This window comes from Dryobates pubescens, chromosome 14 (assembly GCF_014839835.1).
Source record: "Dryobates pubescens isolate bDryPub1 chromosome 14, bDryPub1.pri, whole genome shotgun sequence".
NCBI lineage: Eukaryota > Metazoa > Chordata > Aves > Piciformes > Picidae > Dryobates > Dryobates pubescens.
The window spans coordinates 4,746,752-4,762,219 of NC_071625.1; the positions used below are offsets into that span (position 1 = coordinate 4,746,752).

General features: G+C 55.2%; 1 protein-coding gene across 1 annotated transcript in view; it reads left to right on the forward strand.

The window, feature by feature from the left end:
* Nucleotides 1–15,468, forward strand: part of SCRIB (scribble planar cell polarity protein) — an 86,744-nt gene that overhangs the window by 58,958 nt on the left and 12,318 nt on the right. The window contains 9 exon segments of the mRNA XM_054167437.1: nt 262–318; nt 1,072–1,155; nt 5,265–5,666; nt 8,233–8,301; nt 11,533–11,574; nt 12,343–12,468; nt 12,766–12,873; nt 14,006–14,053; nt 14,242–14,404. Of these exon segments, the coding sequence (XP_054023412.1) occupies nt 262–318; nt 1,072–1,155; nt 5,265–5,666; nt 8,233–8,301; nt 11,533–11,574; nt 12,343–12,468; nt 12,766–12,873; nt 14,006–14,053; nt 14,242–14,404 (1,099 nt within the window).

The window sequence follows — 15,468 nt, forward strand, 5'->3', positions numbered from 1 at the left end:
TCATCTGGTGACACCCTGGCTTGTGTTGGGCAGGGTGTCTGTTCCTGTCCTGCTGATAACCAACCTCATGCAGAGTTTCAGCTCCTCCTTCCCCAGGCCCAAGCTAGGTGCTGGGTTTCTGCTCACCTTCTCCTGGTACCAGTGCTGTTCATGCTCCTCTGTCCCCTCTGGGGTTACTCCCAGCATGGTGCTGACCTCTTTCCCTCTCTCTTTGCCTGTGCTTCTTGGATGCTGCTCTGATTCTGTCCTGTCTCGTGGAAGGAGTGGATGCGTAGGGAGCGGGAGGCAGCCACACAGCAGCTTGAGGAGGAGGCAGAGGTGAGGAGCACGGTGGGAGGGTTGGAGAGTCACAGAAAAGGGACACAGCTGGGTCTGAAAGCCATAGAAATTTCAAAAAGTGCTTGTTCCCCATCACTTCTGTTCTCCATTCCCCCTGCCCCCTAGAAGACTTGACTTTGGGGTATAAAAGCAGATACCAGAGGTGGAGAAATCTGTGATGTGATTGAGGAAGGGCTGGTGGAGAACCATGTCTAGAGTTAGAAATGCAGACAAGTGCAGGTGGGAAGCAAAATCAGATGGAATTAGACCCTGTGAGTTAAGGCTCAGAACAGACACTGTCAACAGACACAGTCAAGGCAAGAACAGACACTGGAGAGGATCCACAAACTGGCACTCTCAAATGTCTGCAGGTCCAGGCTGGAAACCTCTCTAGGTGCTGTTTGGAGAACACAGGCATGCAGCTCACGTTCTCTTCTGCCCCTCTATGGAGTGTGTGCACATGGGGCAGGAGGAATGGTGGGGGTCTGTGCACTGGTGGGTGACCAAGGGCCCACTGACATGTCCTCTGCTGTACTGCTCAAGCCTGGCCTCCTCATGGGTCTTCATGGTTGTGCTTGGAACAATTCCAGGCTCGTTGCCAGGCCGTGGGCGTTTTCTGCAGAGTTTGGAGATGAGGACTTGATTACTGCTAGGGGTACTTTCCTTTTAATTGCTCTTTCTGATGTCATTGACTTCTGGCCTGATCTTTCCTGCTGTTTGTGTCTTTTTGCTCTCCACCTTGCCCCTCTCCAGAGCATGACCAGTGAACCCCTGAGGCTGGACTATCGGACCCTGGCTGCTTTGCCCAGCAGCGGCTTGCAGAGAGTCAATCGCAGCGTAAGTGAGGGGCTGTGCAGATGGGGTCCCTGCCTGGGGGGAAAGTGGGTGTGCTGGGACCTGCCCTCTCTTGTGCTCTGCTGTCAGACCTGGCAGCACTCTGCAGAAGAGAGCCAGCAAACAGAGCTGTGGTGGACTTGGACACTGAAACGGGAGATGGCCACAAAAGGAAGATGGGAATAACAAAAATGAGGAGAGTGGAGAGCCAGGTTCCTTCTGTTTTGGAGAGGGAAGTGGCCTGTGGCTCCAGGGAGGCCTTTCAGTGCCTAGAAAGGTCTGTAAGAATCACAGAATCGTTTTGGTTGGAAAGGCCTCTTAAGATCATCAAGTCTAGCTCTCAACCCAACATCACCATGGCCTTTAAACCATGTCCTAAAGTGCCATGTGGAGGCAGAAAGGTAGGAGATGCTCCATCCCTGGAAGCATTCCAGGTCAGCCTGGATAGGGCTCTAAGCAGTCTGCTCTAGTTGGAGGTGTCCCTGTTCAGTGCAGGGCATTGGACTGGTTGAGCTTTAAAGGTCCCTTCCCACCCAAAACATTCTGTGATTCATCCCAGAGCATTAACAGGAGTGGGCAGGGGGTTTACCATGGAAGGAAGATTCCTTCTGGCACAGGAGATGACAGCTCTGTGTGCACAGCTTAGCTGTGAACTCATTGTGGGGTGGTGTTTAGGAAGGGGGAGGGATACAGAATGCTGACACAAGTATTAAAAGTCAAGATCCACCCAGGAGTGCAGAAGAAGTGTCAGTGACTGCAGGCCGTGGCTTAGCCCTGGCCACTCCTGCCCCAGTGACCCTGATGTGCAGTGACAGCTCAGCCTGGAGGAAATCCAGATTTCACAGACCTGGCAGATGACAAAGTCCTCTGCCTCCCCTCTGGTGTTTAAAATCTCACCTCACTTCTCCATTGGTGCTTCCTTTGGTCACCTTTTATCTCGCTGCCTTGTACCTATTCCAGTGGGTTTCTGCCTGTTCCCCTGCACTTCTGAGTCTTGCTGTCTATTCCTTTCCCACTCTTGCAACAAGGCCACCCTTTGCTGCCATCATCAGCTCCTGTGTTCCCATCCTGTTGTGCCAGGGTCATCTTTTTACCTTTACTATCTCCATCTTCTTCCACCCAGCCAGGTCTCCCTTCCTGCTCATCTCTCCTCTCGTTGGCTTCAGGCCCTCCTTTTCAGCTGCCACACTGATTGGAGCCCTGCTCTGTCTCAGGGATTTCTCTGCTGGCTCTTCACCCCGAGGAGTCTTCCCAGGGAAAGGTTGAACCTATTTTTAGGACCTCTTGGTATGGCAGGGAGGCCAGCCCCACGCCAGCAGCTGCCCCTCTGCTGCTCAGCAGCGGTGCGGTGGGAGCAGAGCGGCAGCGGGGGCCCCGAGCAGCCCCTGTCAGCCCGGGAACGCCTGGCGCGGGAACGCCTGGCGCAGGAACGCGGCCGGCCGGGCCGGAATGCCGGGAGCCGCGGCTATAAGTGTCCCCTTCCGGGGAAGGGCCACTCGCTGCCCACGCTCAGCCTGCTCCAGCTGTCGTTTGCCCAGCCCCGTCTCCGCTCCCTTTGACGAGACCTCTCTGCCTAGCCGGGCCGTGCAGGGGGTGTGGGCTTTGGGGACGGCCAGGTTCCGCTTGCCTTCAGGAGCTGGGGACAGCCCGGCAGCCTCGGGACAGCCCTGCCAGCAGGACAGCACAGGGCTCAGGTAGCAGGTTGTCTCCAGCCTGACTGCAGGAAAGTCCCCAGTGCTATTGCCAGGTCCTACAGTGCTCTTCTTTTTCTTCCTGACTCTAGGCCTCACCACGTGAGAGCTTTCTCACCAGGTACATCCTCCTCTCAGCAGTGTCCAGGTATCTTTTGCTGTGGTGTAGGTCGCTGCAGGACCTGCTGCTCTCCACACCATTGACTGGGGGGAGGTGCCAGCCCCTGTCCTATACTGCTGTAGAATTTGTTGTGAGGACACTGAGAACTGCCCCTAAAGGAGGGGTCTGGCATTGGTCTGTGCTGCTGTGTCCCTTTTGGCACAAGATCTTAAAGAGGCTGCGGTGTCAGCCTCTTCTGTGTGTTTGCTTTTAAAACCCCAACTGAAAGTTCAGTTGAAAGCCGCATGAGAGCCCTCCAGCTGTGCCAGCCTCTCGGCACCTTGATGTCTGCAGAGCCCCAGCAGGCTGCAGGCTTTGGACACTGCCATTGCAGTGCTCAGGGCTCTGCCCTCTGCAGAGCACAGGCTTGAAGCCCCCACCCGTGAATGGCTGCATCCTGCCTCAGCAAAACATTGAGGAGCCAGCTTTGCTTTCCGGGCTGGAAGACATGGAGAACACCTGACAGCTGTCAATAGCTGTCACCAGGGCTGGTCTGCACGTTCTGGTCTGGGTCTGTTTCTCTCCAGATTCTGGCCTTGGATTCTTCCTCTGTATTTGTTCATTAGATTTAGACTTAGATTTGTTCTGGTGTTGGGGGCAAAGCGATGGATTGTTTCTTCTGCACTTGTGTTGGAGGATGGAGGGTGAGACATGATTGTCCTGTCTGCTGGAGCAGGGAGTGACATGGCAGGGCTGGGAAAAGCCAAGATCTCTGCCTGCCCAAAATAGAAGTTGCTGCTTGTCTGCTAAAAATAGCCCTGCCTGGGGCAGGGGGTGAGGCGTCCCGCACCGGGACGTGCCGCTGCGGTGGGGGTGATGGAGCTCAGTGCCAGTCATGTCCAGGGAGTTGAGGCTCCCCAGGGACTATTGGGCTTCATGCAGCATTGGTGAGAGGCCATCTCTACAGTGCCCTGAGAGTGTTGGTTATTTTTGCCCTTTGTGCCAAGCAAAGAAGGTCTCAGTGGTGGGATCTACCTGGAGCCAGGGTTGGTTGGTGTTGGTGCTCCTCTGTGTGGCATGGGAAGGTGGAAGTGGTGTCAGAGGGGCTGGCTGCAGGTATCCCAGAGCTGGTTTGTGGAGGTGGGTTGCTGGCAGGGTTTTCATTATAGCATCCTCAGTGAACAAGTGCTGCTCCTGGGGGAACTTTCTGCCTGTAGCTGTAGCTCTTGCTGTCGTAGTTGGTGACACTGGGAAGAGAGGGTTGGAATGTGGGGGTGTCTGGGGGGGTTGTTGGGGTTGTTTTATGTTGGGATGTCACATTCCTACAATAGCAAAATTCCTAAGGGTAGCACAGGCTCCACTTTCTGGAGAAATATGATCCAAGGCAGGGCTCTGCCAACCATTGCTTTAGGTTGGGTTGGGGTTGAGGGGTTAGGGGAGGGCCTCAGGAATTCCTGAGCCTCTCAGCTGCCCACCCAGCCCTGAGAGCTATTTTGGTGAGTGCTGCCATGACACAGAAGCTGGAGAATGTGCTCTGAGCAAAGAGGTCTTTCTGTTCCCCAGCAGGCTCTTGGATAGGAGGAGGTTTGACCATTGCTCTCTGATTATTTCTGCTTCCCTGAAGAAGGCTTTGGCTGGGGTAACAAACTCTTTTGCAGCGTTAGAAGAGGAAGGTCAGTGGATGGGTGCAGCTGAGCCGAGGCAGAACTGGGGCTCTGCTTCAGCCCAGCCTTGGCTGGAGCACTCCAGGGGTCTGTGCTCTGTTGGCTGATGCTTGGCTTTTACTGGTGGGGTGTTTTGATAAGAGGCATGGGAATGCCTGGGGTGGGTGCTATGGTCACAGCTGTGCATGCAAGGCACTGCCTGGGAGCAAGGTGAGAGGTGTTCCTCTGCTGGAGCTACTTGAGAGGGTGCTGGGGTGAGAGAGGGTGTGCTGCCACGTGCTGGTGGAGCCGAATTGAGAAGGTGCTTCAGTGAGGTTGGGGAAGATGTGTGCTGGGCAGGCAGTTTGCTAGAGAGCAGCAGTGTCACTGGTGAGCTGCTGGAGTGCAGCCTAGAACATGTGTGAGAGCTGGAGAAGTGCAGGGAGTGTGCTTGTGCCTGCCAGCTGCCCGTGGATGGACTGCTTGTGGCCAGCAAGGTCCTCCCTTGGAAGCAGCATTTGGGACCAGGAGATTGGTGGTAGAGCAGAGAGGAGGGATGGTGGTTTGGGCATTAGCTGGGGAGTTCTTCTCTGTCCTTCAGCATCTACTCTGTGTTTTCTCCCTCCTCCTCTGCTCTCTTCTCCTGATTTTTCTCTGACCCTTTTCTCTTCCTCTCAGCTTGCTCAGTGTGATAAGGCCAGCTCCAGCATGGAGGGGGACTGCACTCTGCTGGCTCTGCCCGTGGCACAGGACAGCCGGGAGCCGTGCCCAGACCCAGCCGCGGGCCCGGCCGTCAGGAATGTGCCTGGGCTGCCTCAGGAGCCTGCCTCACCTGGCACCAGCAGGGCAGAAAAGCCCCAGCTGGACAAGCAGGATCCCACAGGTTGCCCCTTGCCCCAGGAGCAGCTGCCAGAGACGCCTGAGCAGGAGTGTTTGGTGGACTCCCAGCCCATCCTCTTCAGTGAGAACCCCTTTGTGGTGGCCAACCGCAGGGGCAAGGCAGCAGGCAAGGCGTGCCTGGGGGGCCCGCCCCTGGGCTATGGCAGGGGGGGAGTGCTGAAGACCAACCTTTACTCCAAGGCAAGCTCCCAGCATGTGTGTGTGGCATGCAGGCACCAGCTATGGCCTCCCACCCGCTACTAACCCCCCGTGCTCGGGGCTGGTGCCACCTAAGGCATCGGCTGCTGCCCCATGTGCCCTCCGGGGCCTGCCACCTGCCGTTGGGCCGTGCCAAGACCTAACTGCCCTGGTGTGGAGGTGCCCAGTGTGCTGCTGAGCCCCGCCTCGAGGGCAGGCAGCGATGCCAGGCAATTGCCACAGGGCTCTCTGGGTGGGCAGGAGTCAGGCGTGAAGCCATGGTGTGCCCTGTCATCTCTGGTCGTGAGGGGGACTTGTACAGGGATGGTGGTCCTGGGCTGCACCAGAAATGTGACCAGCAGCATGAGGGAGGTGATTTCCCCTCTCTGCTCTGCTCTGCTCTGTGAGACCTTACCTGGCATACTGTGTCCAGTTTGGGTGCCCCCAGCATAAGAGGGACATGATGCTGCTGGAGCAGGTCCAGAGTGGGGCCGTGAAGGCTGGAGAGCCTCCCCTGTGGGAACAGGCTGAGAGAGTTAGGGCTCTTCAGTCTGGAGAAGAGAAGGGTCTGGGGAGACCTTAGAGGAGACTTCCAGTACCTGAAGGGGGCCTACAAGAAAGCCAGGAAGGGACTTTTTACAAGGGCTTGAGTTATAGGATGAGAGGGAATGGATTGAAGCTTGAGGAGGGCAGATTTAGACTGGAGATTAGAAACAAATTCTTCACTGTGAGGGTGGTGAGACACTGGAACAGGTTGCACAAGGAGGTTGGATGCCACCTCTCTGGAGGTGTTCAAGGCCAGGTTGGATGAGGCCCTGGGCAACCTAGTCTAGTGGGAGAGGCCCATGGCAGCGGGGTTGGAACTAGATGGTGCTTAAGGTCTCATCCAACCTAAACCACTCTATGAATCTATGGTGGTGTCACCCTTGTGCATCTGGGCCTGGACAAACACAGCCATGCTTAGACTTCTGAAAGCTGAGGCAGCACAGCTGGCATAGTCAGTCTGCAGCCCAGGGCCACACTGTTCCTGAAGGAACAGGCTTCAGGATGTCAGCACTTCCAGATTTCAAGGGGGATGCTTTGCTTTTTGCTCTACAACTTACTCACTGTTGCACTCTGGCAGAGCAAAGACTACTCCTGAAGATACTGAGTTCCAGATTAGCACCATGCTACTCTCCTTTCTTTCTCAGCCTTTTGGGAGGTTTGAGTATCAAGGGAAGCAAAACAACTGCAGACAAACCCCACCCCCCCCCCTCCCCTGAAAGAAACAAACCATCCAACCCCTGGCTGTAATCCTCTTAGATGTTTGCAGCCTGGTGACTTGGTGAGACTTTGCTTCTCACAGGTATGTAGGCTGGAGCTGAACCTGTGACCTCTCAGTATGTTGAAAGTCAAAGGTGTGGTTTGGACATTATAGATATCCAGGTTTAGAGTTCAGAAGATCAGACCAGCAGTGCCCCTTTGTGAGGGTAGGCTTCATGCCAGATCCACTTCTAGGTCATTCTGGAGGTGGGTGTCGCAGGTAGCTGGAGCTGATCTCATTCCACGTCACTGGCAGAATGGATCAGTTCTCCAGAACTGGAGCAGCTGTGTGTCAGCTGGGCCATGAAGCTGAAGTCCATTAAAAGCAGTGCTGTAAAGCAGCTCCTTCCTTGGTGGCTGGTAAAGCTGCTGGCACAGGGGAGGACTTGGGTAGCTGTAGCCAGAAGCAGAGTGGGCAGGAAGGGTGGAAGTAGGTCAGTTACTAGTGCCACATTCTCTGTCCTTGAGTGCTGAGAGGGATCAGATGTTTTCTGTGCTCCAGGTTAAGCTTCAGATCACATCTGCTGGCTTGGTCAGTAGAGGTGCAGTTGCCCATGGCTGACTTGAATCAGATTAACCAGGTTCACAAGTGCATGGGCATGGTGTTGACTGTGGAACCCTGCAGCTGCTTAAACAGTTCTCTAAATGCCAGATGACCTCTCTTCATCTTTAGGCATCTAAAGTATGTTTTACATTGTGCTCCTTAAGCCTCTGAGGAGGCTGCAGGTGGTGATTGAGACTCTGCTGCTGGGGCTGGCTGTGGGCTGGTCAGTGATCATGGGTTCCTCTGGAAGCAATGAGAACCAGGTCTTTCCTATGCTCTGGGCTACTTCTGGAGGTCTTGCCAGACCACCAGCTGCTGTGGGTGTGGCTGGGGCTGCATCTTGTCTCCTTTGAGGAGGGGCTGCTTTTCTCAGGAGGTTTGCCCACACTGGGCCAGTCCACTGAAGACCAAAGAGAAGCTGGGGAGAGGGTTCCTGGGGATGTCGCTGGAGGCTCTAAGCCGGTTCTGTTGGCCTGGCAGGGGGCGTGGATGTGGCCTCAGCTCCAGGGTTTAATGTCATCCCCTTGCTGTTTCCAGCACTTCCTGCAAGTTTCTGCTGTGGCACAGCTGCTCTTGGGCCCAATGCTGACTGCTCCCCTGCAGCAAGGTGGCCCTTGGCTGGCTCCAGGCTTGATGTCCTTGCCTGCTGGTGTCGCTGTGAAGGGAGAGGCAGGGAAGCTGCTGCTGTGCAGTAACTGTGTAGCTTTGTCTGCTCTCTTTCAGGCTCCTGCGGGCGAGGCTGGGGCAGGAAGTTGCCGGCGTGAAACCCCCTTTCCTCCGGGCACCCAGCAGGTGAGACTGGCCCCAGCACAGGCAGTGTGGGGAGAGGCAGGGTGGCATGGTGCCAGGGCAGGCTGTGCCAGGACAGGAGGAAGAAGCTGAGAGTGATTCCACTTGAGAGTGGACAGGCTGTCCATCACAGGGGGCAATGTGAGAACCAGGGGGAAGAGCTCTGCTCTTCAGAATGTTTCAGACACAAGCTGGTCACAGACCGGAGGTCACTGCTCTGAGGGGTGGCTTCATCTGGAGAGTGATGGGCAGCAGGCTGCCTGGAGTCACTGTGCACTGACAGGTGTCTGGCCTCCCTAAGCATGGCCTAACCAGTGCCTCATACAGAGACTCCTTCATTCTGGCACCTCAGAAGAAATGGAAAAGGCAGGATTTGGGAACCATTTTGGGAGGCATTGCTGCTTGGTTCCCCAGAGACCCCTTGTCCTGTCCGAGCTGCTCATCAGCTCTTCTGAAGAGAGCTGAAGGATCCTGCAGCAGACAGCTGTGGGTTCACCTTCCCTTAGGGAGTGGTCTTATCAAAATGGGTTGGTTTAGAGGCCAGCCTTCACTCTGTGGTGGGAAGTTTATTTCTTGTAGCTTTTGATTGGCTTTTTTCTGGCATTATCTCTTGTCACCAGCTGTTCTTACTTCTCATACCAGCTCTGAGCTTTTCCCTCTTGCCAAGCCTTTGATTTCACGCTCATCCTATGGCAGCCACAAGTTAGTTGAGCCTTTTGAGGATAAATCCTCTCAAATCTTTTATATTTAGAGAACAGTAGATTTCGTTTGGATGTCAGGAACAAGTTCTTTGCAGGTTGCCCAGGGAGGGAGTGGAGGCCCCATCCCTGGGGATATTCATAGTCAGACTCAAGAAGGCTCTGAGCAACCTGATCTAGGAGGATGTTCCTGCTGACTGCAGGGGTTTGGTCTAGATGGCCTTTGGAGGTCCCTTCCAATCCAACCCACTCTATGATTCTGAGTAACTTGGTTTTATATTAGGGGGCTGGAATGAGCTGCCAGTGGCACTTGTCCTCTCTCCTTAGTCATTTGAGTCTGTTGTGTTCCTTTGAAGTGCAGCATCTCCATAGCATTTCTCTGGTGTTTTATCTCTGTTCAGAGTTGGTCCCAGGGGGATTCTGTCGAATCCTTACAGCGTTCACAGCCCATTTCCTTGCTTTGTTCTTTCTTTAGCCTTTTAAGGTCTTGAGCAGGTTTGTTCACTGCATTCCTTTCCGAGGCTAGGGTCTGTAGAATCATAGAATGGTTTGGGCTGGAAGGGATCTCCAAAGGCCATCTAATCCAACCCCCCTGCAGTCAGCAGGCACATTCTCCACTAGATCAGGTTGCTCAGAGCCTTATTGAGCCTGACCTTGAATATCTCCAGGCACGGGGCCTCAACTCCTTCACTGGAGTGTTCCACCACCCTCATGTGTTATTTTGATGGCCTCTCCTCTTCACTTGTTCTGTGGCTGTTATCAGTTAGTGACACTGGCAGAGTTGCTCTGGAAGATGCCTTGGTGTCACAGTCTTGCTGGTGAACTTCTCAGCCCTGCTTTCTGTACCTGAGCTTTCTGTCACACTTCGATAATTTAACTCTTTTTGGAGCAGAGCCTTCCACAGCTGTCTGTGTCTAGCAGACTTCATTCTGTCTGGACAGCGTGATGCAAAATGGAGCAGGTCCAGCAGGTAGTGCTGAAGGACACAGGGCAGTCACTGCCCTCCATTTGGGGGACTCCAGAGTAGAGGTTCCCAGGAGCTGCATCTGTCATTCTCTGCCATCTGTTTTTAGTGTAAACTCTTAGGTTTTACAGCCCAGCTAGAATTTGTGGGTTTGTTCCAGAGAGTTCCTGAGGGAAGCTGGATTATTTGTCCCAAGGCTGGTGTCAGGATGGTCTTGCCTGGCCTTGAGTTCTGCAAGCTTCTGGGGGGGCAGGAGGCGAGAGTGGGGAGGAAGGAGGTACTCATGGTGGGGCTGTATGTGTGCCAGTGAGGGCAGAGGAGCTTCCTCCATGGGCACGGTGGCAGCTCTGGCTGACTGCAGCCTCTGTGCTGGGAGAGGTGCTTGTCTCAGCCTCTCCACAGAAAACCCAGTCTCTTCCTTTTCTCTCCCACTCTGTATGGTCCTCCCTGGCACTGCCCCTCTCCAGATGCCGGCAGCCCCTCGGCCAGCCCCCCTTCCAGGCAGGGAGACCCGCTTTGTAAGTGCCCACTGGTGTGCAGTGTGCCAGCCCCTGCCAGGCAGGGACACTTGCTTTGGAAGTGCCTGCTGGTGTGCAGTGTGCCAGCCCCTGCCAGGCAGGGACACTTGCTTTGGAAGTGCTCACTGGTGTGCAGTGTGCCAGCCCCTGCCAGGCAGGGACACTTGCTTTGTAAGTGCCCACTGCTGTGCAGTGTGCCAGCCCCTGCCAGGCAGGGACACTTGCTTTGGAAGTGCTCACTGGTGTGCAGTGTGCCAGCCCCTGCCAGGCAGGGACACTTGCTTTGGAAGTGCCCACTGGTGTGCAGTGTGCCAACCCCTGCCAGGCAGGGACACTTGCTTTGGAAGTGCCTGCTGGTGTGCAGTGTGCCAGCCCCTGCCAGGCAGGGACACTTGCTTTGGAAGTGCCCGCTGGTGTGCAGTGTGCCAACCCCTGCCAGGCAGGGACACTTGCTTTGGAAGTGCCCACTGGTGTGCAGTGTGCCAGCCCCTGCCAGGCAGGGACACTTGCTTTGGAAGTGCCTGCTGGTGTGTGCTGCTGCTCTGCCTGCTCCTGCCTGGCACCACTGCCTCTTGCCTCCAGCTCCGTGTTCCCAGCTCTGGGGCTTGCTGGGCACCCAGGGCTTGCGCCCAGGGTTGCAAGCCAGGCTCCAGAGGCTGTTCCCTGATAGCCACTGCTGAGCTGGCATCTCTGGGTGCTTCCTGGCAGAGGAGCTGTGCTGCTGAGGGCTTTGCTCAAGCTCAGCGGCAAGTGCAGAGGGCAGGGGAGGTGAGGAAGGGCCAGGGCCAGCTGAAGGGGGTGCAGAGATGGGGGGCACAGGGTCAGTGCCTGGAGATGTGCAGAGCTGGGAGTGCCTCACGTGGCTGAGGAGCTGGGAGAAGCTTTCATGGGTGGGCTCTGGACTGCTCCCCACAGCAGGTTTGGTGGGGATCAGTACGGAGTGGGAGCTTCTGCCTGCGCAGGACAGAGGAGGGGTTGGAAGGTTTGGGTGGAGCAGGGCAAGCTGAAGGCCTCCCCTCCAGGCTCCAGAAGTCCCCTGTGTTTCTGTTCTCAGGCTTCCATTAACTTCATCACGTCGCAGGATGACAGCAAATCAGTGAGTACATCCACCATGGAACTCCCCCTTCTGTCCCTGTCCCTTCTCCAGCCTGCCTGTGCCTTCTGTGTGTGCTCACTCCCACAATCCCTGAAGTCTCCCTGGTGGCTCTTGCTCTCTCAGTCCTCCACTCCAGCTGATGTTTGCACAAATGCAGAGCCCTGAGTGTTGTCTGTTTGAGGACCTGGTGCAAGTGTTTTGGCACCTTCTGTTCCTCTTTGCCCTTGCAGCTTTCTCTCCCATGGCTTTTGCTGGCCTGCTCAATTCCTGCTTCTGCTCTCTTTTGTGTCAGATGTTTCATCCACTTCCACACAGCATCCAGCAGTGAGACAGAGCTAGATCAGATCTCGGGCTCGTTTGTCTGCTTTTCTAATGGGACCCTGCCTGGCTTTCAGTTCATTTCCATCCCTGGCTTTTGCTTGTACTCTCTCTTGGCTGATGTTCCCCCTCTGCACCTTCCATTCCTGACTCCTTGACATGCTCATGCCATACCTCTCTGACCCTTGCATGTGTCCTGTCCTCTGTGACCCTCTGGTCCTGTCCTGAGCCAGACTTGTCTGAATCTCTTTGCCTGTCCCCAGTACTCACACCAGAGGCACTGGTTGGTGTCTGCTTCAGTAGCTCTCCCTGCCTGGCTTGTAGCTGGAGTCAGCTGCTCAGGTGCATGGCTTGGTCTCGTTGCATGGCAGAGCCTGCTCCTGCCCTAACTGCTGGTTTCTCTCTCCTCCCTTCTCTGCCTGTGCCCTCTCGTGGTGCTGGCACGAGCAGACCAAGCCTGGCGTCATTCAGCCGCTCTCCCGAGTGCGACCAAACGCTGCCTCGCATAGCCCGGAGGACGGGGACAGCCCCAACCCCTTCCAGCAGCCTGAGCTGTGCCTCAGTACCCACAACACTGTAAGTGGCCTGCAGTTGCTCCCAGCTAAGCTCTCTCTGTCTGCCCTGGGTCACCTTGGTGCCACTTTCTCTGGTGGGTAAAGATCACGTGCCTTAGCTGGGGCTGGGCTCCTTCAGGCGCCAGTTTGGATACCCTGGGTGTGGACACAAGTCATAGGTTCATAGAATGGTTTAGACTGGAAGGGACCTTGAAGACCATCCAGTTCCAACCCTGCCTGCCAGGGACATCTTCCACTAGACCTGGTTGCTCAAGGCCTCATCCAACCTGGCCATCACCTTCTGCTTTTGTCCATGCAGCAAAAGCCACCTTCACCACCCTCCCCTGATGAGATCCCCATCAACGTCAAGCAAGCCTACAAGACCTTTGCAGCAGTGCCCTTGTCACAGCCTCTGCTTGGGACACAGGTAACTGGTGCTGGGGAGCTGTTGCACAGACAGTGGCACCACCACTGCAGCTGAGAAGGGAGGGTGGGTGCAGGGAGGCTGCACAGTTCCTGTCCTCCAGAGGAGGCTGTCCTCAGGAAACTGCGCTTCTGTGACGTGGATTCTGCTCCTTGCCACTCACAAATCACCTTCTGCTGTCCAAGTCACATGTGGCAGTGAAAATGTTAGGCAGGTTTGCTCACAAAAGTGAGCTTTGAGGTCTCAGACACAGTTCACAGATTACATTGGGTTGGAAGGGATCTCCCAAAGGCATCTTGTCCAGCCCCCTGCAGTCAGCAGGGACAATTCCAACTACATCAGGCTATGCAGAGCCACATTGAGTCTTATCTTGAATGTCTCCAGGGATGGGGCCTCAACCACATCCCTGGGCAGCCTGGTCCAGTGTTACACCACTCTCATTGTGAACAACTTCTTCCTAATGTACAACCTAAACCTACCCTGCTCCAGTTTCAAACCATCTAGTTGCAACCTCCCTGACATGGACAGGGACACCCTTAATGGGAAGATTGTGAGTTCAAGCCTGCAGTGGGCACTAGTGTCCTCCCTACTCTAGTCATGAGGTCTGTGGTGACAGGTTGGACTCGATGATCTTTGAGGTCTCTTCCAACCTTATTGATACTGAATATTAGACCTTCCACGAGACCTGGCCTCATCCAACCACACTTGAACACCTCCAGGGAGAGGATATTCAATATTCTGTTGTGGGTTTTTTTGTCCTTCTGGGTAATACAGTTTTTTCTTTGCTGATGGTGTTTCCACTTCTTAGAAGTAAATGCTGATGGTTGCATCTTTGGTTTAAGGAAGGGCTCAGCCTCCTGGATCTCACACTGAGCCTCTACTCGTGCTCTGCACCTACTTCCCCATGCTCTTCAGTTTTTGCCCTTGTAAAAGATGTCCCCATCAGGCTGTTCAGCCCTCAATTCAGTGTCAGTCCCTGTCATTCAGGGTTAGCAAGCCCAGTGCATCCTGGGGCTGCTTTGGGAACCAGTCTGCCAGCTGCTGCCCTTCACGTGGCCTTGGTGTCACTTGGCTGGAGGGCAGGAGTGCTGGGAGAAAACTTGCTTTTGAGGTGTCCCTTTCCCTGTGTTCCTAGGAGCTGCATGGCCAGACCAGCACGGAGAGTCCCAGAGCTGCCCAGGAGGTGAGTTCTGGTGGCTGCAGCTGGCAGGAGGACAGGGACTTGCAGGCTCTCATGGAGATGGGATCACAGTATGGTGGGGCTGGGGAGCAGGAGGAGGGTGTGGAGCAGGTGTGGGACAGGCATGTTGGGGGGCAGGTGGGGCTGGTGGGGCAGGGCTGGCTCAGTCACTTGGACTGTGGCTCTCGCAGGTGGCCGCGCACAGCCCCAGCGGGCACAGCCCCGAGCAGAGGTCCTTCCGGGAGAGGCAGAAGTACTTCGAGATCGAGGTGAAGCAGCAGCAGGTGGATAAGCCTCCCAAGCGTGTCTCCTTGGTAGGAGAGGATGATCTGAAGAAGATGAAAGAGGAGGAAGGTATGTTGGGATCTGTGCCAGGAAACTGGTCCTGTGGAGTGAACCCCTTCAGCATGGGAGGCACGAGAGTGCACTGAGCAGAAATCCAGCACTTCCCAGAGCCCTGGGTGCTACCTTCCAAGGTCTGGAAATGGCTGAAAGCAAGTGGCTGTTAAGGAGTTTTGTGGATGCTATCATGGTGTGGACTGGGGGAAGTGCTGTGGTGTCAGGGTTTCCTGTAGCTGGTGAACTTCAGTAACTCAGCAGTGGGTGTGCAGATTCCTCTGGGGCAGTGGCAGAGGAGTCTGCACACAACTTCCAGTTTGGGGATGAGTAGAATCACTGCATTATCATAGCGTGGTTTGGGTTGGAAGGGACCTCCAAAGGTCATCTAGTCCAATCCCCTTTCAGTCAGCAGGGGCATCCTCCACTAGATCAGGTTGCTCAGAGCCTTGTTGAGCCTGACCTTGACTATCTCCAGGCATGGGGCCTCAGCTCCCTGGGCAACCTGTTCTCATGTTCCACCACCCCCATGGTAAAGAACTTGTCCTTAACATCCAGTCTAAATCTCCTCTTATTTCAAACCCTTGTCCCTCATCCTGTCACTTCAGGCCTTTGGAAACAGTCCCCCTGCAGCCTACTAGTAGCCCCCTTCAGGTACTGGCAGGCTGCTGTTAGGTCTTCCTGGAGCCTTCTCTTCTCCAGGCTGAACAACCCCAGTTCCCTCAGGCTGTCCTTCTAGCAGAGGTGATCCAGCCCCTTGATCATCTTCATGGCTCTCCTCTGGACCCTCTCCATCAGGTCCATGTCCTTCCTGTGTTGAGGGCCACAGAGCTGGACACAGTACTGCAGGTGAGGTCTCACCAGAGCAGAGCAAAGTGTCAGAATCATCTCTCTCAACCTGTTGGCCATGCTGCTTTTGATGCAGCCCAGGGGTGTGATTGACCTTCTGGGCTGCAAGTGCACACTCTTGCTCATCTCCAGCTTCTCATCCACCAGTACCCCCAAGTCCTTTTCTGCAGGGCTGCTCTTGAATTGTTTCAGTTGGAAGAGACCTTTAAAATCGTTAGATCCACCCTTCAGCC